We start from the raw sequence: 25,214 nt of genomic DNA, 5'->3' as shown, positions 1-25,214 counted from the left end.
AGGAAAGTTTCAAGAAGTGCAATTCCAGTGGACAAGAAGGGACAACAATAAGGCAGCAGACCGGTTAGCAAAAGAAACAATGATTAACCATGTAACCTTTATATCTCATTTTTAAGTTCCTTCTTGTATTGTAAATATCCTATGAGGACTATTTGGCAAATTAATAAAGATCAAGCTGTTAAAAAAAAAATGTTGGGAACATTTTCTTGTATAAGTTTACAATTTTAACCAAATGAGTATATGGATGAGCTTTTTGTTATTTATCTTTTTATAAATAAAAAAAATATTTTAAAATAAAAAAAAAATTTGTAAATTTTTGAAATGTAAAGCTAATTTTAAAATAAGATTTAAAAAAGAATTAAATCCAGGGACAGTTGGCCAATTTTCTCTTAAATCTATTGCTACAAAATTTCTTGTCAAGCTAAGTTATAAATACGCAATGGGCTGTTAGCTTGCAACTAAGCCCAATGAATTTCAAATAATTTAATTTGATCTGACAAATGTAAATCCTTCGCATATGTCTCAGTCTATAACCTTGACATTTGTAAATTGTGTCTAGATAGATTATAAATTAGACTCTTAGCAAAATAGCAGCTTGGTTTTATATTATTCTTTGTAAGCTTATAATTTTTTTTTTAAAAAGAAAAAAATCGTAGTTCTTTTTCCAAATAAAATAATGTAGACGAAGAGAAACATAAACTCTTAACCTGAGTGAGTTAAAAAGAACTTGAAACTTACCGCAACCTTTTCTTGAATATAATTGTGGCTCTGTGCATTTATTTCTGAAATCCCAAACGGCTTTATGTTTATTTTTATATTTGGAGGTCATTCACATCTATTTCTCTTACAATAATAATTCTTTCAAAATGGTTATATGTAAATAAATAAAAAAGGTTATATGTATTTCCCTATGATTCCCTAGCAAACAGTTAAAAGGATGCAAAATAAAGTATTAACATTTAAAATCAGTTTTTGGAACATTTGAATCCCACCAAAGGTCGACTAGATTTCAAAGTAAAAATGTTCCAACTTGGAACTCATTACTATGCTTTGGTCGGAAAACTTTAAACTTTTTTTTATTGCTTTCAACTTAACGACGTTAAGTTAACGTAAGAAAATTTTAAAATCTCACCTAATTTCTCGTCTGAAATAGTTGTTGATTTAAAACCTAAAAGGTTAGTTCTAACTTCTAATTCCTTAAAAAGCAAAACCGGTTGGAGAATGTCAGAATGATATGTAGTTCGTGAATACTTATGAAACCAAAACGAAATAACTTTAATTTCTAAATTCGAAACAATTAAATAAGAATAAAGAGGCTTCTTATGTCATGGTTTACGGGTCCACAAAAGTAGCCCAGCCGCATGCATATGATTATGCATAATTGTATGGCTTGGTATTAGTAAGCTTTTCCAGCTATTTTATCTTGTTATCTTCTTCTTTGGTTCTCAGTATATGATTTTCTAAAAGCATGCTACTAAAATATTGTTATGATTAAAGGAAGAAAACTAAATTACACATATGTAATTGTTTTCTTTTGTAATGGGGTAGTTGGTCATTGTCATAGTTTGGTGTGAACGTTGGTATTAAGTACCTTTCTAATTTCAAGGAAACACTAAAACGGCTAATTGACCCTTTAACACAATCCAGAAACATTAAATAAATAATTGACCCTTTCTAATTTCAAGGAAACACTAAAACGGCACAACACTGTTAAAGTATATATATATACTAGATTTATAACACGGGGTTATGCGGAACTATAATTTTTTTATTATTAATGCGAACTGTTGAACATAGTTATAGTTATTCACTATTAAAAGTATAAATCTATATAGATGTCAATTTTTTTTATTAAACGATATATAACTTATCTATTTTTTAACACTTTTTTACAATTAATTCTTTTTTTGTTTTCTGGTATACACTCGCTACCCTCTTTTCACATTATAATATCTCATTTATAATATATTGATTACCATAACTATTTTTCATCCTCTAATACTCGTTTTTATTATCGTTGAGTGATCAATACTTACTAACATAGACGTAAAAAAATCTTAGAGAATATAACCACCGTTGTCACGAAGTTTCTTTGACAGTGTTGTACTACACATAAAGTTTGCTTCTTAATAATGAATCTCACAATTGAACTTGTTTCTATCCATAAACATCACATTATAACATCAAATATTACATTTTATCTTAGTTGTTTGATAAAAGAAAAATTATGTTCACATATATAATTTTTTCTACTGTAAAATATGTATAGTCTACTATGTTTCTATATAGTGTTCTTTTATTTTGATTCTCCTAAATGTACAAACTCATAAGATTACTCTAACTTTTAAATATGTGTATTTATCCAAAAACAAAATTCTTTTTAAAATTTTTTAATTAAAATTCTACAATCTATAACTACTATGATAATTTTTTTTATTACTAATAGCTTTCTCAAATATCTTCTTAGTATTTTTCAATTTTTGTTTTTTGTTTGTTTGTGTGATGTTCGAAATAAGTTATCTTTAATATGTTTTATTTCAAGTAATCATATACATTTTTAATGTATACATTACTTTAATTTTTGAGCACTTGATTTTAATGTATACATTTTTTTAATGTATACATTATTTTAATTTTTGTGCTTGTTTTTAAAAAAGCTCTTATTTTCTTTATCCTAATAATTGTAACTCTTGAAAGTAATTGTTGTTCCATTAAATATATGATAGTTTTAGTTTTTTCATATTTCTAGTCTTTTACAAATATTTACACAATTATTATATGTTATGATAAAAATATCTAATTTTATATTTATGTAATCTCTTTCATATTCTACTTTGATATTTTTTTTGGTTGTATATTTTTTTGATTTCCTTTTTGGTTTTATTTTAGTTTAAATTATTGTAGATTATTGTTTTTGATAATAATAAATATATTACAAATATGAGTGAAGTAATTGATGCATTAACTTTAGATTTTATGTTTCTTTAATGATGTGGATTAATTTGTTAAAATTGAAAATAGGAAGTGATGAGTTGGAGGAAGGAGAAGAGAGATAATCCAACTTCCTATATATATATATATATAGGAAGATATTTTAGAAATTATTTTGATGAAGATAATTATGCAAAATAAAAAAATGTTTGGTCAATAAAAATGCGTTTATCTAAGACAAAAATCCAATGCTTAGCTATTTGTGAACACAAATCCGTTTGAATCAATGTTTAGCTATTTGTATTCAACTTGACATTTTAAATGATTTGTGTATAATTTACAAATCATATGTTATTCAATCATGGATTTTTAAAATCCATTAAAATCTACTATTATTGAACTGATGATTTAAAATTTTACTTTAAAATTCACTGTTATTCAAAACAGTTTGTGGATTTGGATTTTAATAAGTTTTAAAGATTTTGGAGGATTTGAGATAATTTGTTTAGTTAAAAATACAGAAATCCAAATCTCATGGTTTTAGGTGTGATTTGAAAGAATTTTACCATAAATCATATCAACTTCCCTAAAATCTATCAAATTTTCAAATTTCCTAAAATCCCATAAAATCCTCCAAAATCATGGTTTCGATACACCCCTCTTAGTTTATAATTTAGTTTGAATAAATTATCAAATTTATAGAGTATTAGTTTTATTGTTACTTAATTTATCTTAATCTTATATAGAGTTTGGTTATTTATTACAAGTACTAAGTGATAGCTAATATCTAAAGATAAGAATATAAATTTTTTAAAAATACACTAATAAAACTAGATGTTACTTCTTATCCTTCCACTACTCATGTGAAGACACATATACAAAATTTATAACAATCATAACAAATATTAGTAAAGAAAAATTATAAATATATATTATTGTGAGGTTGGAAAGAAAAAAAGGACAGTGGTTGAGAAAGAGAAGAATGTGGTTTGGGCCACAAGAGACAGCCAATTTGCCAGCTGTAAAATCTCATACAATTGTTGTATAAATAGGCAATACCATCCCCACAGCTATATTATCATACACACAACCGAAACAAGAATAACAAAATCTTTTTCTTACAAATTCTTATTCAAACATCAAAGAGAGAAGTAATGGAGGCAATGAAGATGAAGATGATAGTGTTTGTTATGGTTGTTGCGGTGGCTTTTTCAGCTGCGGCAGCCGCCACCGTGGAAGCTCCGGCTCCAAGCCCAACTTCTGCTGCTGCTATGTTTGCACCAGCATTGTTTGCATCTGTTGTTGCATTGGCATCTGGTTTCATCTTTTGATCATTCTTTTTTTTTTTCTTTTCCAATTATTTTAATTGTATTTGTTAATGAGTTTGTGTGATTTGGTTCTCTTGTTTAGAATGTTGTATCTTTAATGTTAACCATCTGTTTCACTATGTGCTTGTATATCTATGTGTATTATCAGTTATCACAGATTGTTTATGAGTTCTTTTATCTTATTACACTCTGATTATGGCCGATGTATCTTTAATTAAGCACAACATCCATGTTAAGTGTTACAAAATATCCGAAATCAGTGATTTGGATTCACACAAAGATCAATGAGTGAGGATACCTTGGAATTGTCCAAGGGTCGGTGGAATCAATAGTGTGATGAGCTGTATTTGGATGGTTGTGTGGGGGCAATTATCATGATGTTGTTATGATGCCTCAAGGCAACAACATAAGCTCCCATGTGACTCACCACAGAAAAAAGGTAAGTAGATGACCCCCACAATAAATGATATCACATGAAATTGCAATAAATCATAGGAATATGGAACACAAGATAGAAACCAGATTAAACACTCTCTATTCTTATCGTAATGGAAAAAATAAAGATAATCTAAGCTAATGGTGAAAGCTGATCAATGCTACGTGAAATTGTTATGAGAGTTAAAACATAATCTAAATCACAATACCTAACAGGTAATATATCCTTAGTGTCAACGCATTTGATTGTGGGCTAGTTCCAATAACAAAACATGTAAAATGTGAAGTCATCTTCCTCGACATCAAGTGTTAAAACTAGGGTTAAAACAATCATAGACAACTTTTCATACCAAAGTCCAAAACCACAAACCCAATAAGCTTCAACCTACTTTTTCTTACATAATCAGACCTTACTCTATATATGTATGTATAACAGAATACAACTAAAGGGTAAGATTGGGTATGTGGGACAAATCACACATCTGTTAAAGCCCTGTTAGAAGAACAGTGGCCGGCAGCAAGAATGAGACAATACCATGGCATTTAAGTTCTGAAACGAGAGAAAACGCGTTTGTAAATGGCCGCCGCTTTCCTGTCCATCTCTTCTCATGTGTCCTGAGCATCACAAGTTCAATGGATAAAGACACAATGTTTATACCAGACTACCAGTACTTTTAAAGCAAAATCAAGAGATAAGTAGCTGAACAGAAAAGATTCGGGAGCAACACCTGAGGAAGTTGCAATCTGTACGGCGGACAACAGATTGCATTAAGATGGTCCTGAGGCAGACGAAGAGAGACTGAGAATCTGAGTCTATTGTCAAAAATTTAAGCTGCACGACTCATACAACAGTCAGGATCCATTATGACTGATCAAGTGAGAACCATGATGTTCAGTATAAGGTACAAGATTTTTACAAGAAAATAAGCCTGCCCTGAGAAACCCATATCTTGCTAAATTTACAGTGGAATGATAAATAATGTTGAATTACAAATACAAGGGGTTATAAAGAAACTAACCTATGCATTTAAGTGAATCAGAACCAGTAGAGCAAGCCGTAAATGCTAATTTTTACAGATTTCATAAGCACCAAATCAAAACCGGGACTACATCTACTACATCTACAACATTTCTTCCTACTTATTATAACATATAGCACTGGTGAACTAACCCGAGAAACCTATGTGCCTTAAATATGACAAGACTACTCAGGAGGTGCAGGATGAAGTTCATAGAAAGGTTGGTCTCATCTTCTGATAGAGAATTTTAGTGATCTGCATGCTCAACCTATGTTTTAAACCCTTGACTTATCCGGTAGCCTGGAGAGTTCTTTGTCCGCAAAATGAAGCAGACGTCTCAATCTCAGAACCATATCACAGTGAAATGGCAATGCCGTACGCCTGTCCAGATATGCTGGACTAACAGTCATCCATGATAGAGCATGGAGTTCTGCCGCAATTGACTCGAGGATAAGATGGCTTTCAACCTCAAAATCTCTAGTTTCTTTGGTCCCTCCTCCCTGCTTCATGATTCCTTGAAGAATTTTGTCATGAGCATGGTCGTAACCACCATAATAGTCCACGAGACTTACAGAAAGAATTGATGGCCATTCTTCTTTCACGTTAATTCTCGAGTCTTTTCTCATGGAAGGCACAGCTTTTGAAACAACAAATCCGGTAGACAAGGGGATTGCACATCCTTTGCTGTGAAGGAGGTGAGCAAGTGGAGGTGACTCGGCAGTTAAACATGTAGGAAGCTGGAGAGGACTTGGGTGAAGAAAGCGCATGTTGGGTGATGGTATCATCATGTAAGAGAAAGCAGTAGACCCAATAGATTTGACAGGAGTGAAACCTTCAATGTAATTAACTGAACTCATACCAGTACTGCTCTGGCCACCTCCTGCATAATTGTGCAAATAATCATGCAAGTCAGTATCTTGCTCCATATGTTATGAAAGTTTAAAATATATATATACATATAGAAATGAGATGAACAAATAAAAAAACTGACCAGCAGAAACCAACTCAGCTGGAAGAACAAAATGTAGAGAATGATCAAGTGAAATAGAAGCAAAACTAATGCTGTGAACCCACTGAAACAATCCCCTTGGAGTACCAGAAATGGTTTGCCCACCCATTATCTGCTTTCTTCCAGCAGATTGCCCCATACTGCCTTTCACAAAGGTCGATGGTTTTGAATGAGAGCTGTAGAGTGTGCTAGTTGATGAGGCTCTCTCTTGAATCAGACTCAGATCCTGCTGTTGCAAGGAAGATCCGTTGCTATTGGAGGCTATTCCAGAAGGCGCAGAACGTCGAAGTTGAATAGGCCACTTTTTAATCTCAGGACCTCCAGCTGAATAAATTGCCTTTTGCCACTCTGTTATATCAGTACCAAGACAAAAAATACCAGGGTTATGTACCATACAATACTAGAGAATTCTATTCCCAGGCGCAATTGAAATAAGAGGGGATGAATAATCAGATTAAGAACAGAATGTAAGGGTCAAAGAGAGGTATAAAACAATACAATTTACCTAGGTATTCAAGCTCGAAAAAATTCCCAATGCGTGTAATGACAAAATCCCTAGGTTTATAAGATCCATTGTCAGGGGAGGAACACGCCTGTAGTATTTGACATCCCTGCTGCAGAACTTGAACAAAAAGACACTGCAGCCCTTTCGTATCCTGTCTACTGCTAATTCCACCAAAGGGAAATATATGTGTGTCAAGTAATTCACCCCTGGCATCCGTCCAGATGCTTACAAGCCATCTCCAGTCCTCTGTCCAACCGTAGCAGCAATGTAAACTTGGAATAGCCTTTCCTTCGAGCTGGGATGCATCACCCTGGGAGCTTGATCCCGATGTTATACCTTCCACTGAATTCAAGCCAGGTCCAGAACCTCGGCCACCATCCTCATGTATTGGCTTTGAAGACTCAGATCCCAAGCCGCCAAAAGTAGGTGAAACTCCACGCTCCACAGAACCAGGCTCAGAAAGAATGAAAAGTGGTTCAAATAAATAGAAAATTTCATCATTTAGGTAAAAATCCCCATTTCTGTTTGGATCGCAGCTTAATCCTCCAGATCTTGGTATTTGCCAGGAAGTATCCCAACCACCCGTTCTCAAGCTAACATCCATTTCACCATCTCTAGGATGTGTAGAACCTGTCATTCGAGAACCAACACAGTCTTTCCAGATTCCTGAAATAGAGCTCATTGGTGTCAACGCTGAAGAGGATCTGCTGGATAAAGATGATGACAGAAATGCATCATTAGGCACTCCTCGTGAAATTCTCCGAGCTTTATTGTAGACAGAAAAAGCAGTATCCTTGAGAATGACAAGCTCATTAAAGCTTGGACTTGTTATACGGAAAATAGAATCAACAGACACCACTTGTAGAACTAATTTGGGGACATTAAACCCTGAAAGCACTGGAATGTGAGATATTGATGTTTCGTCAACAGCAGCAGAACTACCAAACGCCCTTGCAACCTGACTGTTAAGTATCGATCTCCTGTCTCTATCTGACTGTATTACTGATCCAAGTGATATAGACGATTCAACAATCGTCCTTAAAACTGCTGAAGGGTCAGGAAATGGACATACTATGTACACTACCTATAAGAAATAGAAGGCAACAAGTATCAACAGCTACACTTGGTAGAAGAATACTAATCTCAATTAACATATGTATTTCTCAACTTATACTTACCATACAAGGACTCCCTGATCCTTCTTTCTGGTTTGTGTAAAGGTAAGACGCAAGCTTTAGGCCTTTCAACGCTTTTGATAAAGACTTCAGATAGCTACTCACATTCCACCCATTCGACAAAGACAGAAAATAATCGCTGAGAGATCCCAGAAGCGATGTGTTATTGCTTTCAATCTTCATCGATTGAGGGCAATCAAGCAGAACAAATCCAGATGAGGATAACCTTCCAGCGTCTGTTTCCATTTGATTTCCCAGGCTCTGTGGCAAATGGGTTCCCAGTCTACACGTCTCATAAACTATGCAATAAAAAATAAATCAAAAGAAATGATGAGAAAATGTCAGAACTCTTGTTCCTCTAGAAACATTTTTTATCAGAAACTAATTCCTATCATGTTTGAGCAAAACCTCTTTCACAATTAATAAACTCGTCGACTCACCAGTTCCAAGTTGCTGGAAGAAATCAGCAGCAGCACAAGTTAGAGGATCAATATCCGGGCATACAACAGTATAGTTAATCTGCGAAAGGAAACAAATGACTCCCACGGTTAACTTTTGATGGAGAAGATTATTAATTGGCCTAATTTGCAAGAAGACAAATAATATCTTTCAGACGAATTTCTTGAAAACTCACATTTTTTGGCAGAGCATATGGCTCAAAAGGGGCCTTTTCCCAATGTGGCAAGGAGTTTGTCGATATCTTAAGCCAGTCATCTTGGTAACTATCACAGGGAAAAAATGCACACGTATCGAGATATTTAAATCACCAGAAATGTAGTATGTAAAAATGATTTAAGATATCCTAACAAAAGGACATTATAATACTTCAGGAAATAACCCCATTACAAGGGCATCTTGATCAAGACCAAATTCTATCTAAAGAAGACTGCTAATAGAACAGACGGACATCTGCATAACTGCATACATACCCGACAAGTATAGAAGGTGATGGAAGAACAAAAAGTGTTGGTCGGAGTAAATCTGAACTGTATATGTCTTGGCTCTGAGTCGTCTCTTCTCCTTTCCCGCCATCAATTGACACTGCTTGTTTGCCAAGATAATTATTAGAATTAGATTCATCAGAGATACGTTGACACCATTTGCTCTTAGATATCAAAGAAAAAACACAGTGGAAACAGTAGAGTTTAACGAGATGATAAGCCAGTGTGAGACAGGGAAATAATCAGAATTCGCGTTCTACCTTCAGTCAGGGCTGACTCAGCAGTAGATCCCTCAGAAATAGATCCTCCATCCCCTGATTGATTCCGGCCCTTGCACCAATCTGTAACAGATAATGGACCATCTGACTGACCAAATGCAGATTTCAGAGCTGTTTTGATGTCAGATTGCAGTAAAGTGATGACAGATGAAGGAAAAACCTGAAATAGAAAGAAAGCTCCAGAATCAGGTTTAAACTGACAGACAGTATCATTGTGTACTAAATATATAACAACTAGTCGCATAGAGAAGACAAGAGGCACCAGCAAGAGAAATATGAAAAGGCTCAAAGCTTTTAAAGATAAAACTGTGACTACTTAATTAGTCTACCCCAAACTAACAATTAAGAACGTTAAAGATATTGGATACCCTCATTTCCCTGGCATCTTACAGCATTTTAAAGCTTACCTCAGCAGAGAGTGGATCAACTAGCTTTACACCGGCAATGTCCAGAGAATGGGAGGAAGCCAAAGTCCCCCCACAACCTGCATGGCCAGCAGAGGGTCCACATGACAGTTCCCGTCTCCACAACTCTTCCAGTGCAAGCCAGCCATAGGGTCCATCTCCACAATCTGAATCCAGAGCTAAATCAACAAAAGAGGTAGCTTGTTGTACAAGTAACGCTACTCCATCTAGGAGTTCCTGCAGTGGCTGCCTTTGACCATAAGAAAGCAAGCTGTCTTCGCTAAATGAACTATGGGGCAAGGATGAGCCTGCTTCCATATTTGGCGAACTAGCAGGTTTTGCTGTTTTTGGGACTGAAACAGTCCGCCATACGCCAACTGGTGCACTCATGTGGCTATCTAACATTCCTCCGTCAAAATCTCCAGCTATTCTGGTAGGTATATCTTTCTTATATATCTCATTCCTTGCAGATATGTTGTCTGTCAGAGTACTAGGCTCATTTGGCAGCTGGTTCAGAAAAAAGTTTCCACTAAGCCTAGTCAGACTAACAGGTGAACTAAGCTTTGAAGAAGTGGCTATGTGCCGCATCCTACACATGAAAGCTTGGAACATAACGCTTCCTACGTCTGTTGCCAACAAGGTCTTTGAAGATAATAAAGCACTAACAACAGCAGATATACCATCAGTCTTTTTCCCCTGCACAATCTTAACAACATTAGCAGCATTATGTTTTGAATGTTTTGATTGAGAGACACCCTCCTTTGTACTATTGTTGTCACTGAAAAGAGTAGGTAGTTGGTCCTTTCTACCCTCCACTTGAGTGTAATGCTTCTTCAAACTAAACAAAGTTCTGCCATCGTTGTTACCAATGCATGCTTTTGATCCGTTCAAAATCTTATCAGCTGCTCCATCAGAATCAGTGGCAGGCGGTGTGGCTCCATAAACATAATTACTCGTTCTTGAATTTGAACTCCCCACTTTATGAGATTTGGGAAGATATGGGCTTTTGAAAAACGTGGAGGAAATCTCGCTCATAGGTGCTTCTACAGCTCCATACTCAGGGGCAAATGTCATCATAGCTTCTGCTTTCATCAAATGATCGAACTCACCAGTAGAAGAGATTGACATTTGATTTGACGGAACTGAGGTGATACTGCTGTTGGGAACATCTTGACTTTTAGTAAGGCACTCATCTATGATAGGAGGAACAGGATTAAAGCTCTCAAAAGAGGAAAACCCAACAGGCAATACGATTTGGTCTGATACATCCATCATATCAACTGGACTGGAACCTACATCAGCAGATTCTGGAGGAATCATGAGCGCATGCGACTCTGCAGTTCCCGGTGGCTACAAAAACATAAGAAATAAGGTGCTTAATTAGATAGATAAGGTTTAAACACCAAAGGCAATATGAGCGAAGACAAAAAGAGCTGTGACAGGAATGGGGAAAGGGAAGCAAACAACACTTCCTCCCAAAAATCTCTGGGATACAGTCTAGATATCGGAGCTTATGCAAGGTCTGCATTTCGTTCGCCAGCATAAGGAATGCAAATAATAGTTTCTTGATTATTATGATAGATAACAACAGAAAACCGGAATTACCTCCCCGAAAGGCAATGCATCATTCTCAAAGAAGTCACCAAAGTCTCCAAACTCTGAAAGAAGTGCCCTGATATCCATGCCACCTTCTCTGTCATCATCATCATCGACATCATCCCAATCCCAACCAATTTGATCACTTTCGATGCCTGGAACAGCAGCTTATTAGTTTTAGTGTAATCAACTCCTGACTTATCTGCTTCTTGAATAGGTGCATTAGTGACAGTACCTACATGACCGGAAGACTCTGCCATCCCTGTTCGCGGCCGCTTTGAACCCTGCAAAGAAATTTATTCAGGCACATGAAATTATATATAATAAGGAAAACAATATATGATGTTGCTTTATTATAACAAGCACGTTCATGCTACAACCGACAATTCAATTTCCTCATCAGTACAATGCAATCGCCACCCTTTCCATAGATATAAGTCATACCATTTTTGAGCGATCATCATTACAAGTTAGACCAGATTGCCTACACGTCAAAGAATCTGCATCAGCGTCAAGATCACCAGTTCTTGAAGTCATCCTCCAGCCACTTCCGCTAGAAGCGCTACTTGTTGAACTAATGCTGCTATTACGGCTACTACCACTGCTATTGTAACCACTTTTTTCATAAAACCCATCACTCTTATTTCCAGACGCTCCAAGGAAGTCAAAATCACCAGCCCTGCATGAAGTAAAGTTCAAATGTTTAGGGATCATGAACAGACTTTTATAATGGAAAATAAAATCGTTAAGCATAATATTGGAACAAAACTCCAAAATGCCACAGATTCACTCCTATGGAGCTTCAAATCATGAGGATTACAAACCATAGACCTCTGGTTAACGAGTTTCCTTCGATGTTCAAAATGTAGACGAGATAAAAGAAAAAGACTCACCAGTGCATATATAACGACGAGCCTGCCAGTGACGGGCCTATCCAATTTTGAAGCCAAAATCTGCAAGTATGATTTCACCTTGCATCAGCTCCAAGCTGAGGAAATATCAGAAGTATTATGTCTACTTAACATGGGTCTGAAACAATTCCTAAAAAACCGTTTCACTATGACCGACCCTACAGAGTCTATTTTCTGAATTCATTTATGGAATTCAACAAAAATCCAATCTGGATCTTACCGTTAAGTAGTCAACAAATTCTAAATAACCTCCTCACCTAGTCGGTTTACCTTTTCAAAGAAAACTTAGCAAATGACGACTGTAAGATCGGCACAAGCACTGCCTCAGCTGGATATATGAACTTTTTTTCACACACTGATAAAGGATCTGGTTGTCCTTTCCGGTGATCTTTACTCCCAACAGAAGGTTCAGGACACTGATTATGGGGCAAGTTAACTGCAAAGGTCGAATTCATTTGACTTGTGTTGTCATCTCTATTTTGGCAGCAACCAAGTGTAACTTCCACGTATGAATGATTGCCATTTATCAGACGGGACCCACGACCAACATGAGAAGGGAGACCAATATATCCACTCGAAGTCCTTAAGTTTCCAGAACTGTGTGAGAAAAATATCTTATATCATCAGAAAAAGAGTTCTACACTTCACAAAAATGTCGACTTGGACGCTGAAAGGCAAAGGTATGAGTTGCACCTGAAGTAGACTTGCTTGACAAGGTCGTTAGGACAGAATCCAGTGAGGCTGCCCCGCATTCCATGAGGAGAAACAATCACTGGTGGGAATAATATAAGCATGTGAGAAGTGTTTCTATCAAATACAAAGTTCTTATCTTTCTTGAAGCATGTGTAAGAAGGCACAAATCATTTCGAATCTAAACTCAAAAATTTTGGCTTCGAATATGTAATACAATTCTTAAAATATTACAGGTACGCTCTTGTGCCATGCAAAAAAAATGAGATGTTAAATCTTTGCTAAGAGAAGTCAGGTAGCACAAGACTGCTCTAGCTTCTTTTTGGAGTGGATGCACTGAAACTTGAGTTCAAAAGTCCCATGCTCTCATTTATACACTAGTAGAACAGTACAAAGCAGGGAAAGGCCAACTAACATCTAGAACTAGTTCCCAACTTCTTTTGATTTATCCTAGGTAGTAGGATAATTTAGCATTCCAAGTGATGATAGAAAAATGACTAACCTGGAAGCTTATGACTTGAGTTTTTCAAGGAACTCTTTAACAGTCTTTCAGCATCGCCACTTGAAAGTGTCCGGACATTCCTTCAATCATAAAAATCATAGTTAGTTTCACAATAACTATGAGAAGCACTAAACCATAACTTGGAACGTATATAACAAAAAGCTTTACGGACTTGGCAGATATAATGACATGGACAAAAACTGCCTCTTCGGTGGCAGCAAAGATAAATTCAACAGTAGGCTGTCCCCTCCTGCATATATATTCAAGGAGCATTAGCCAGGAGATGAGCCACAGATCTAATTATAGACTTCTTTCGATTTTAAGAATTACACTCAGGAAACAAATGTAAAAGGTCAATAAACAAACTCAGCGATTATAATGTATGGTCTCGCTTAGATGGAAAGAGGTTGCAGATACCTCAAATATTCTTCGCTTTGAGGGCTGAATTTTGAAAACACATCTCCAAATCGCATGTAGGAAAGTCCGGTTAATGCTCTGTCGCAATATCAAACATATTAATATGATATTTCAATCCATTAAGTCTTTAATCTAACCATTACGCCAGGGGATCATTGAAAAAAAATAACCTTTCAATGCAATTACGTAAAGATTGTGAGAAGGCAACTGATATCTCTTCAGAGTCCCCAGGTGCTACCCAAATTCCTGACGCAACAACTATCAACAGGAGAAAAAGAAAAGTAAGGACATGTATACCAATAGACCACAGGCATGTGCACTAAACTGTCATAATCATGAATAGAGAGACAATCTGTTCGAATACATTGAGGAGAAAAACGATGTAATAAATCATAAGGAAAAATAAACCTCTAAGCTTTGAGACAGCAGACTGAGCTTTATCAGTTATTGATGAGTGACGCCCAGGTAGAAAAAGCCAAAGCTTAATCTTTTCATCTGAGCAGCGGCGAGGAATAATGGTCAGATACAACTACAAAGTAACAAAAATTGAAGAACCAGAGTGTGATTTGTATAGCTAGCTTTATACCAGGGTTGTATAAACCTTGAGATGGATCCCAAGGTCCAACAAAAGAATTGGTCCAAGTGGTAAGAAACCCTTCCTTCTGCAACCGAAGATGAGAGGAAAGTACAAGATACGTTGCAACATCGTTTTGCTCAGCTCTTGAACTGAAAAATCTCCAGAATAATAGTTAGTACACTATCACATTAAAGTAACAACTAAAAACTACCCATTGATAAAAAAAAAAAAAAAAAAAAAAAAAAAAAAAAAAAAAAGCTAAAAGCTTTAACCTTCTATCAGAGCCAGGATTCAGCTCAGTTTCACTAGGAAGAAACTGAAACCAGGAAACATTATGTAGACCACCCTGTAGAAAAAATTCACTCAAAGTATTACGAATAAGTCAATTCTCGAAACCACACAATGGAAGAAGAAGAGAAAAAAAGAAGATAGAAGAAGACTTACAATTCTGAAAACATTAGTCCACATCACTTGGAGCAAACAAGTTCAATCCTTTTTCTGTGCAAATTAAGCCACCAAAAACATGGTCTTGAAGCGTTCGGAATTGGAAGACTTTGTCAAATTTGTAGGTTTCGATCTTCTCTTCTCTTGTTGATGTGCGAGGGGTTTTTATTTATCTCTGCTTGATCAAAAATCTTCGATTACTTGTAAAAAAATCATCTCAACAAGAAATCTCTCGTCCAAATTGTTTCATAAATCCAGATCCAAACGCGCCCTTTAGGGTTTTTTTTTTTTTTTTTTTTTTGTTCTTCCTATTTCTTATTTTTTTGTTCTTGGCCCATTATTGTTTTATTCAGGCCCAATTCGTTATTTTCTCTCTCTTTTATTTCTCCCAAATACGACGCTGTTTGTTTAAAACATTGTCCATGTTTTGTTGTTTTTTAGGTTTTGTAATTTGTACAATGCCACAAAATAGGTAGACCTCGAGTGATTTTAACGCTTTCCTTACATCTTTTGGTTAGTAGTAGCAACACCACGAATGATCGAAACGGCTTGAAGAAATGGAATAATACCATTCATTTAGTGTTAGGAGAAGGCACTCATCCTCTATCTCGAGTCCGAATTAAGAGGATAGGTAATATAGTCCGAAACATTATTACAAATTTGTATGAAAGTGAATTTTATAAACATGCACATAATCATAAACACCAAACACAAACATAACAAAGTACTGTTTAATCATAAACGTAGATTGTTTAATCATAACAAAGTACTGTTTAATCATAAACGTAGATTGTAGTACTGTTTAACAAAGTGAATTCAAGTCTTTTACTTTTAAAATCTGTCATGTAGATTGTAGATCAACTACTTCTCAACAGATTTTTATTTACACTTAAACAATCTCACTTACTAATTGATTTCATTCTAATTTAACTTAAGATCAAGGGGCCTTTATATTCGACTCCGCAAAGATAGTAGTTCTTGCTTCATCTGATCTCTCAAGACTCTTCTCAGCAACTTGTTAGAAGCTGTTCTTGGAAACTCAGGCACAATCTTCACGAAACTCACCTGCATTGCATTTAGCAAATCCATTTTTAAGCAGAGAGAAGCTCTTTGTGTATCTTTGAATTTGCGAAAACACCATCAAAGATATTAACTACCTTAAAGAGAGGATTAAGATCTTTTTGAATGGTTCTTGAAAATTTTATCTTTAGCTCTTCCTCACTCTGTTTCTTGAACCCTTCTTTCAAGACGGCGAATATGACCAGCAACTCTGGACCACCGTTCGGCGGTGTTAAGCTGACTGCAGCCGTCTCTAAGATGCACTCATCAGCTTGATCACACACCCGTTCGATCTCAATAGAACTTGTCTGTTGTAACATAGATACAAGAGATGAAACCTAAGAAAAGTTCCCAAGACAAACAAATCTGTGTCTATGCATACAATGTAGTACCTTAATGCCTCCAAGGTTCATGGTATCATCAGCTCTGCCTTGAACATTATAATATCCTCCTACCGTTCGCTTCACGATGTCACCGTGTCTTCTAAGTCGCTGCAGAGCGGAACAGAACAGAACAATAATTTAAGTGATGTCAGTTTGCAATTTGGTTTAGCTGTATATACATAAACCTTAAAACTACTCACTGTTTCTTTATACATTGGCATTCCCTTGAAATAAACCTCGTTGTGGTCTGCGTTCAGAAGTCTATCTGAGGCCCCAAGGTGCTGCGGGAACAAACCAACTTCTCCAGTACACGGTTGATCATCCGGCTGCAAAAACAGCCTTAATCAACCTCTGTACAGCCTTAGAGAAATATTGGAACAGACCGCCAAATGTCTAAAAGTTTCAGTTCTTACATATGGGACACCATTTTCGTCGAAGATGATAATTCTAGTTGTCATGGATGGTGTACTAAACGCTCCAAAAGCTTGCGGCTGAAGCGGGCTTCCTATGAGATATGAAGAAGCCAGTTCCGTGCCTCCACAGATTTCAATCACAGGTTTGTAATAAGCTTTAGAAGAAAGCCAGAGAACATCATCAACATTGGAAGCTTCTCCTGTGGTGGCGAAATATCTAACAAAGCACAATAGCTCCTGTGTGAAGTCTTCTCCGAAAACCACAAACATATAAAACCGAATAAACCAAGGTTTGCTGCTGCTTACTTTATCTTTGTCCAATTAAGCCCTTCCATACAGTTGATCCTCTTCCAAGTTTTCACCAAGCTCGGAACAGTGCCGAGAACTGTAACTCCAGCATCCTAAAGTACATATGAAGCACAAGTAAGTGAGGATTTATCGTATGTTACCAAGATTGAAAAGGAAACAACAATGGAGGTGCCTTGCCTGAACAAACTTTCCAAAACCGCGGCCAAGGGGAGACCCGTTGTAGAGAGCGAGAGTTGCACCGGTTAGAAAGCAGGAGAATATAAGAGTTGGTCCCATTACCCATCCAAGATTTGTAGGCCAACAATATATATCACCAACTTTGACATCAGCATGAGCCCATCCATCACAACCACTACGAATTGGCGAGAGCTGTGTCCATGGTATAGCTTTCGGTTCACCTAATTAAGAAAAAAATAATGGGTCAATAGATGTATCTAAACATGTCTACAACAATCTGACCATCTTTCCTTTACCTGTCGTTCCAGATGAGAAGAGAATGTTAATCACAGAGTCTACAGGTAGATAACTCGGACGATAGTAGTTATCTCCACTGCAAGCCAAATTGAAGCCATGTCTCATCTACACTCTCTCCAAGTGGTTGCAAATGTAGAGATATAAACAATTTACCTAAGACCATTGGAAAGAAAATCCATCCATGGTATGTCCTGTTCTCTTAACTGAACGCACAATTCAGTCCCTGAAGAGGGGAGGACAATGACCTTAGATGGTGCAGCTTCAACCACCCGGCTACATGATAAACAACAAAAAAATAAAGATATAAATTATGTTTTTTGTTCATGGAGTTGCAAAATCAGCCACATAAATATCAAATTCGTCACCTGTATAAAGGAAATCTTCGACCTCCTCTGAGTATATAATCCTGAAAACGCAATCAGACATATCTGACATGGTACGTGATAAATACAAGCTGAGAAGATGTGAGTCAGGCTGTGTCACAAACCTGAGTGAATATGCCTTTTGCCTTGGAAATTTACAACCTTGTTGCAATTTCCTTAGCTGCAAAGCTGTCTGCGATGGAGACAACAATGCAACCAGCTAATATGATTGCGAGATATATAATCACTGCTTCGACTGTCATTGGCATATCGATTGCAATTGTGTCACCCTTTGCAAAACTTCCACTTATAGCATTTGCCACCAACCTTTTGAAGTATATGTACCATTGGAACCTTAATAATGAGATCACAAAACAGAATGATTGATAAAGACTTTTCATGTTACATACATTACTTGCTCGCGGAGTTCTATAATTGTCATACGATTGACTGGGGAATCATCAAAGCCTTCATCACGCCATACAACAGCCACACTACTATCATCCTTTTTGGGATGGCTTGAAGGCATCAGACAACATTCAGCGATATTTAGAACTGCATCAGGAAGCCATGTCCCTTCAGGTTTTGATTTGTCAAGGATACACCTCGGAGGAGTGTGATACACAAGTGAAAGCTCATCGAGAACAAGTGACCAATAAACCTGGATTAGATATAAAATTAGACCAAAACCAGAGCGAGCTGCCACAAAGCTTCCTTTTTGTTAACATCAATGCTTACTTGAGGGTGTTCAACTGAGAATCTCCGGAAAAGTTCAAAACTTTCAAGAGGGTTTTTATATGAAGCACCTAGAAGCCTTGACCCGTGGGTTTCCATCAGCTCCCCCAAATTTGTGGATTTTGACTGAGATCTAAAACACACAAAGAAGAAATAGACAAGACACTCAGCTTTGAAGAAATTTCAGAACTTCGAAATGAGAAAGAAAAGAGAGAGAGAGACGTACGGAGAAGGAAACCAATAGAGAGGAGGGCCATGAACAGAGGAGTCCCAGCTCGAGTAGACAGAGTAATAGAGAAGCTGATGCAGAGAATGAGGATGCCATGGCTTGAGCACACTCTCATCCACCAAAGCCTTCCATTGATCTCTTGGATCAGTCTTTGTAGCCTTTGAAATCACATCACTCACCAATTTCTCAAATTCCTTGGCGTCTTCCAAAGTCAATCCAGCTTTGACATAATCATCGCAACTCAATTCTCCTATACTCTTCCACATCTCTCTATCTATCTCTCTCTCTATACAAGTTATCGCCTTTTAATTTGGTGCATAAAAAGTTTAAAGCTTGCCAATGGTGGTAGTAGACTGGTAGGTTAGATTATGTGGACAAAATGCAAACGGCAAAAACCGTACTGTCCGTTCAATGAGGAAACTCAAATTGTTTTTTTGTTTTGTTTTAGAACAGAAAAGGTTTGATCTTTATGAAGAAAACTTAAAACTACTCCTCGGTTAAAATGGGACCATAGTCTTTGTCTCTTTGACTCTACTGAATTCTTGAGTCGTCAAAGAAACCAAATCTACCCATCTTGGCCGTTTCCACTAAACACACTGTTGGTTTGTGGTCGGTTTGCGCCCATGATTTGGAGCATACCAAACCGGTTTAATTGAACCGGTGTAATAGAGAAGTTGTTTTCTAAAAGATGCGAAACTCATTTGTGGCTGTTCGTGAAGTCTCTTGCCTTGTATATAAAAGAAGGATTACGCAGACATAAAAAAAAACTTGGACAACACTTGTGTCCATTGACATTGAAAGAGAGAGAGTAAAACATTCTAGAGAGAGAAAGCTTCGAGAGATCAACGGAAAGAGCACTTGAACGGTGGCTTGTGGTTGATTTCCATCTGTGATTTCAACCCCGATCTCTGCATCAGTTCTCAGACGATTCATGCCATATTCGTCACTAAACCGGTGAAGGTACGTTTCCGGTTTCACGCTTCCGCATAGTAGTCTAACATTGGTATCAGAGCATTTGGCTACGGTTCTGGCATGTTTTTCATTCTTAGTTATCATATCGCTTTGAGAACCGAATTTGAATGCATAAATTTGAGACAATATGTGAATAAACCGCCGATTTTAATTCGCCCATAACTCTCTGTACAAAATCCGTAATCGCATGATTTCGGTGGCCATGCGTAGATATTGAAATTCTCTTTCTAATGGTATATCGCACGCCTGATTTCGTTCAGTATACAGAGAGTTATAGGGGCCGAAATTTTTTCGTGTAAATGGGCGTTTAATATATGTATGAGGAAGACGATGAACAGTAATCGCCATGTGGCAGATTCTGATTTGTTTAAAACATATATTGTTTATTCAATAAAATGAGTTTGGTATGTCCAAATTTTTAAAAAAAAATAAATTTCTCTAGTTTTGTCGTGATAAGGAAATTAAGAATCTGAAATTATTTTTTAGTCAAATTTTTTTTTAATGAAGCATGTTTTATTTATTAATTCATTGTTAGAAAATACTTTAATTAAGTGGGAGTTCTAGTTTAGTTTAGAACTTAAAATTTTGCATGATATAAGTTAATTTGTTGTGACAAGATTGTAATACGGGTGATGATTGGGAACATAGTGAACTCTCGATCTTGTATTATAAATTGAGTTACACTAGATTGATTTATGTTTATGGCAAAATGTATGTTATGTGTGAATAAATATACAAACGAATTAATGTCTTTGAATATTCCAACAGGCATGGCTTGTAAGAATATTATTGCGGAGCTCAATAGAGGAGACAAACTGGATGGTGACAACTACGATATTTGGTATCGCAAAGTCCAGTATGTCCTTGAAGAGCAAGAGGTGAAAGAGACTCTTTTCCATCTCATGGAAGAGCCTGAGCAGGGTACTACCGCTCAACATAGAAGGGATCAAGAGGCATATGTTGTCTGGAAAAGAAAGAATAGCATCGCTCGCATTACGTTGCTGAGTTGCATGCAAGATGATCTTATGTGTGAGTTTGAAGAGTATGACACTGCTAAAGGCATGTGGGAGGCGTTGAAAGAAAAGTTTGGTGCCACTTCAGCCACCAAACTTAGGAGACTTAATCAGAGGTTTAATGACAACAAGAAGCGCCCAAATCATTCGATGAGGCAGCATCATAGAGTCATGGCAACCATGATTAGAGAGCTTAAAGGTGCTGGTCAAATTATATCTGATGAACAGCAAATCCAAGCAGTTCTCCGCTCGTTGCCTGAAAGTTGGGACCATATGAAGGTTCAAATGACGCATAATGTTAATGTGAAATCCTTTGAGGATATATCACGTCATCTTGAGTTAGAGGATGAGCGCTTAGAGGCTGCTAAACCCTTCAATGAGGCCAATGTTGCAAGTTCAAGCTCAAGCTTGAAGCGCAAGAGAGGTAACAAAGGAAACAAGGCTCCCTATCAACCTAATCTTAAGAAGCAGAAAAAATTTGCCAAGCGTGGCAAGCGTGGAAGGAAAAAGGATATGACCAAAATAAAATGCTACAACTGTAGCTCCATGGGTCACTTTGCTCGTGAATGCACTGAGGCAAAGAAGGTATTATCCTTAAATTCTACTTGCAAATATGCTTTTGTTTCTAGTTGTGTTATGCTTACCGAATCTCATCCTTTGTGGATTGTAGACTCAGGAGCAACAGACCACGTAACTAGGAATCGAGATGCGTATGTCGAGTACCGGCGGATACCTAAGGTTCAAGATGGTTGTATGTAGGAAATAACTCCAAGGTTGCGGTACTGGGTTTGGCACTTGTCAGCTACACATGAGTGGCGGAAGAACACTTATTTTACATGATGTCTTGTATGCTCCTGAAATCCGTCGGGACCTTGTCTCTGTTTTAGCTTTACATAAGTTAGGATTTGGTTTGAATTTCCATGACATGTGTTTAAAAATTACTCTAGGGTCTGTGTACTACGGTTATGGTTATGCTTGTGATGGTTTTATTGTACTTGATTGTACTACGAATATTACTACTAGTTATGTTGATCAAAGTTTTTCATATGTCACAAGTTCTACAAATGTTGAAATAAATGTGTGGCATTCTAGACTTGGTCATATTGGTGTTGATCGAATGAATAGATTGGCTAGAGAAGGCCTTCTCGGCTCTCTCGCCCGAATAGATCTTGACACATGTGAACCATGTTTAGCCGGAAAAGCAAAAAGGAAACCATTTGGAAAAGCAACTAGAGCTGAATATCCATTGCATTTAATTCATTCCGACATTTGTGGTCCGATGAATGTGAGGGCAAGGCATGGGGCTTTATATTTTATCACCTTTATAGATGATTTCACTCGATTCGGGCATGTGTTCCTGATTTCTCATAAATCAGAAGCACTAGAGTGTTTTAGACGTTACATCACTTTGGTCGAAAATCAATTGGAGAGGACGATCAAGTGTTTGAGAACAGATCGAGGTCGTGAATACTTATCTGAACAATTCAAAGAATTGTGTGATGAAAAAGGTATTGTCAGGCAATTGACTACCCCATATACACCGCAACAAAATGGTGTAGCGGAAAGAAGAAATCGAACGCTTCTTGAAATGGTTAGGTCTATGATGGCACAAGCTAACCTTCCAATTTCATATTGGGGTGATGCATTAATGACTGCTGCCTATGTACTTAATTGTGTGCCCTCTAAATCTGTTACTTCTACTCTTTATGAGTAATGGAAAGGGAGAAAACCTGACCTAATGCATCTACGACCTTGGGGGTCTGCAGCATTTGTTCGCGATACTTCTCATCCTCATGGAAAATTGGGTCCTAGAGGAAAGAAGTGTATCTTTATAAGATATTCTGAGCACTCTAAGGGTTATGTGCTTATCGGCGAACACTCAGATGGAGGTATAACAGAAATCGAATCACGAGATGTTACATTCTTGGAAAATGACTTTCCTCGAAGGGGAGAGATTGATAAGGCATTTCATCTTCAAGAGATGGATGACCCGACTAATGTTACTTCTACTAACCAATCTGTGGAAGTTGGTGAAAGTTCACGAGAACTATCTCAACTTAGTGGGAGAGATACATTGGTTAGTGATTCTCATAGGATGGAATCACAAGAGTCAGAGGTGCGTAGAAGTAGACGTGAAAACATTCCCCAACGTCGTTTTGAGATCGAAGGGGAAGCTTTCATGGTTGCTCTGCATGATGACTTAGAGCCTCGAACTGTTTATGAGGCTCTCTCTTGCCCAAAATCAGATGAATGGAATATTGCAATTGGAGAAGAACTAGAATCTATGAAGGTAAACCAAGTATGGGACTTGGTTGATCTTCCGCCAGAACGTCGAGCGATCGGAAACAAGTGGATTTTTAAGATCAAACGAAAGGCGGATGGATCCATAGATAGGTATAAGTCTCGCTTGGTGGCGAAAGGATATACCCAACAAGAAGGTATAGATTATGAGGAAACGTTTTCACCAGTGGTGAGGTTTGCCTCAATTCGCCTTATTCTAGCCTTAGTCGCCGGATTAGATTTAGAATTACATCAAATGGACGTTAAGACTGCGTTTCTTAACGGGGAACTAGAAGAAGAAATCTACATGGAACAACCAGTTGGTTTTGTTGTAGATGGCCAAGAGCGCAAAGTTTGCAAGCTCAAACGTTCAATATATGGCCTAAAACAATCTTCTAGGCAGTGGTATTTTCGCTTTCATCGAGCTATTACCTCTTATGATTTTACGATGATTAGTGAAGACCATTGTGTCTACGTCAAGAGCACTGGACAATCCTTTGTAATTCTATCTATATATGTCGATGACATATTGTTGGCTGGAAATGATATGGAGTTTCTCATGACTATTAAGAAATGGTTATCATCTCATTTCGAGATGAAGGATATGGGAGAAGCTGATTATGTTCTCGGTGTTAAGATATACCGAGACCGATCAAGGAATTTATTAGCTCTTTCACAAGAGTCATATATTCGTACAATCCTTGAAAGGTTTAAGATGCTTGACAGTAACCCCATTGACACTCCAATTGCGAAAGGTGAAAGCCTAAACCTTGATATGTGCCCTAAGACCCTTGAAGAGAAACGAGAGATGGAAAAAGTCACATACTCTAGTGCTGTGGGCAGCTTGATGTATGCTATGATGTGCACCCGGCCGGATATTTGTTATGCTGTTGGCTTAGTAAGTCGTTACCAGTCAAACCCCGGGAGGAAACACTGGATGGCAGTGAAGAGAATTCTTAGATACTTGAAAGGAACAATGGACTATTCCTTGTGTTATCAAGGAAGTGATTTGCATTTAATGGGTTATACAGACGCCGACCATGGTGGCGACATGGATGGACGCAAATCGACTTCAGGATATGTTTTCTTGCTTAATAATGGTGCTATCACTTGGAGTAGCAAGAAACAATCTTGTACAGCTCTATCCACAATGGAAGCTGAGTTCATTGCATGTTCAGCATCAGTCCAAGAAGCTGTATGGCTAAGAAGATTCTTAGAAAGCTTACAGATCACTCCAGAGGCTTCGTGCCTTGTGACTATTCATTGTGATAGTCAAGCGTGTATTGCTTTCTTGAAAGATCATAAGTATCATGGAAGGACAAAGCACATTGCAATCAAAAATAATTTCGTGAGAGACATTGTGGCAAATAAGGAGGTGGTCATTAAGTACATATCTACGCATAGGATGGTAGCTGATCCATTTACCAAACCCATCCCAAGAGATGTTTATCTCGCTCATGTTCGAGCTTTAGGTCTGCGTAGAATTTGATTTGTGTACTTATGAAAAATTTGTCATTTGACGTTGTATTTGTATTGGATGTTACATATATATTTAATGATATATATATTTTTCTCGATATCATATACATCAGTCAATTTTTTTTATGTTTGCATATTACACATAAATAATAAGAAGTGTCACCAAGTAGGAGATTGGTTCACTCACATGAACAATCGCCTCAAATTTCTTTGTGAGATGTTGAGATGAGACATGACCAGCTTGGCGCTAGTGGGAGCTTGCCTTTGTAAGGCTAGTTAATGTTGCCTTGATAAAGAGTCAAGATGAGATATGCTTATTAACATATCAATCATGATTGACCCAA

At 37.1% G+C, this 25,214-nt stretch overlaps 3 protein-coding genes and 1 pseudogene across 6 annotated transcripts; 2 read left to right on the top strand and 2 right to left on the bottom strand.

Moving 5' to 3' along the window:
* The first annotated feature begins 3,998 nt into the window (after positions 1-3,998).
* LOC109132307 (uncharacterized) lies at positions 3,999-4,427 on the top strand. Its single transcript, XM_019243987.2, has one exon. It carries the CDS (start codon positions 4,086-4,088, stop codon positions 4,260-4,262), a length of 177 nt encoding a protein of 58 aa, XP_019099532.2. The 5' UTR covers positions 3,999-4,085; the 3' UTR covers positions 4,263-4,427.
* Positions 4,428-5,454: 1,027 nt separating this feature from the next.
* LOC104779369 (mediator of RNA polymerase II transcription subunit 13) lies at positions 5,455-15,479 on the bottom strand. Of its 3 annotated transcripts, XR_015594630.1 has the most exons (24): positions 15,163-15,472; positions 14,991-15,064; positions 14,728-14,867; positions 14,550-14,636; positions 14,312-14,399; positions 14,142-14,219; positions 13,897-13,974; positions 13,725-13,804; positions 13,226-13,304; positions 12,803-13,129; positions 12,515-12,574; positions 12,066-12,300; positions 11,857-11,905; positions 11,631-11,776; positions 10,029-11,375; positions 9,604-9,781; positions 9,332-9,443; positions 9,037-9,124; positions 8,843-8,921; positions 8,406-8,701; positions 7,228-8,311; positions 6,705-7,070; positions 5,866-6,593; positions 5,455-5,473 (listed from the first exon to the last, which is right to left on the bottom strand). XR_015594630.1 is itself a non-coding variant. In XM_087507161.1 (23 exons), the coding sequence occupies exons 1-23, from the start codon at positions 15,184-15,186 to the stop codon at positions 5,989-5,991; spliced, it is 5,700 nt and encodes a 1,899-aa protein (XP_087363287.1). In that variant the 5' UTR covers positions 15,187-15,479; the 3' UTR covers positions 5,536-5,988. The 3 variants fall into 3 exon arrangements, 2 of the variants coding, with proteins under 2 accessions (XP_087363287.1, XP_087363288.1); XM_087507161.1 differs by lacking the exon at positions 5,455-5,473 and having other exon boundaries at positions 5,536-6,593; positions 15,163-15,479; XM_087507162.1 differs by lacking the exon at positions 5,455-5,473 and having other exon boundaries at positions 5,536-6,593; positions 11,861-11,905; positions 15,163-15,434.
* A 434-nt stretch (positions 15,480-15,913) lies between these two features.
* Positions 15,914-19,577, bottom strand: LOC104778402 (putative acyl-activating enzyme 18, peroxisomal; annotated as a pseudogene). The gene is made up of 14 exons (XR_015594629.1): positions 19,124-19,577; positions 18,901-19,030; positions 18,573-18,823; positions 18,288-18,489; positions 18,166-18,206; positions 17,954-18,073; positions 17,800-17,876; positions 17,504-17,724; positions 17,324-17,418; positions 17,018-17,234; positions 16,805-16,930; positions 16,614-16,712; positions 16,320-16,529; positions 15,914-16,227 (listed from the first exon to the last, which is right to left on the bottom strand). The product of XR_015594629.1 is annotated as a putative acyl-activating enzyme 18, peroxisomal (transcript).
* A 314-nt stretch (positions 19,578-19,891) lies between these two features.
* On the top strand, positions 19,892-22,156 carry LOC104742443 (uncharacterized). The gene is made up of 3 exons (XM_087496457.1): positions 19,892-20,086; positions 20,867-21,696; positions 21,782-22,156. The coding sequence occupies exons 2-3, from the start codon at positions 20,869-20,871 to the stop codon at positions 21,803-21,805; spliced, it is 852 nt and encodes a 283-aa protein (XP_087352583.1). The 5' UTR covers positions 19,892-20,086; positions 20,867-20,868; the 3' UTR covers positions 21,806-22,156.
* Positions 22,157-25,214: the final 3,058 nt, after the last annotated feature.

This window comes from Camelina sativa, chromosome 3 (assembly GCF_030686135.1).
Source record: "Camelina sativa cultivar CO46 ecotype springtype chromosome 3, ASM3068613v1".
Taxonomy (NCBI): Eukaryota; Viridiplantae; Streptophyta; class Magnoliopsida; order Brassicales; family Brassicaceae; genus Camelina; species Camelina sativa.
This window is presented reverse-complemented; position numbering and strand designations above follow the sequence as displayed.

Coding starts and splice junctions, on each gene's coding strand:
- LOC104779369 (XM_087507161.1), bottom strand. CDS start 15,186: ATGTGGACTAATGTTTTCAGAATT. Junction 13,130..13,225: donor GTCAAGCAAGTCTACTTCAG/GTGCAACTCATA, acceptor TTTCTCACACAG/TTCTGGAAACTTAAGGACTT. Junction 11,777..11,856: donor AGAGTCTTCCGGTCATGTAG/GTACTGTCACTA, acceptor CTGCTGTTCCAG/GCATCGAAAGTGATCAAATT.
- LOC109132307 (XM_019243987.2), top strand. CDS start 4,086: ATGGAGGCAATGAAGATGAAGATGATAGTGTTTGTTATGGTTGTTGCG.
- LOC104742443 (XM_087496457.1), top strand. CDS start 20,869: ATGGCTTGTAAGAATATTATTGCGGAGCTCAATAGAGGAGACAAACTG. Junction 21,697..21,781: donor AATGCACTGAGGCAAAGAAG/GTATTATCCTTA, acceptor TGTGGATTGTAG/ACTCAGGAGCAACAGACCAC.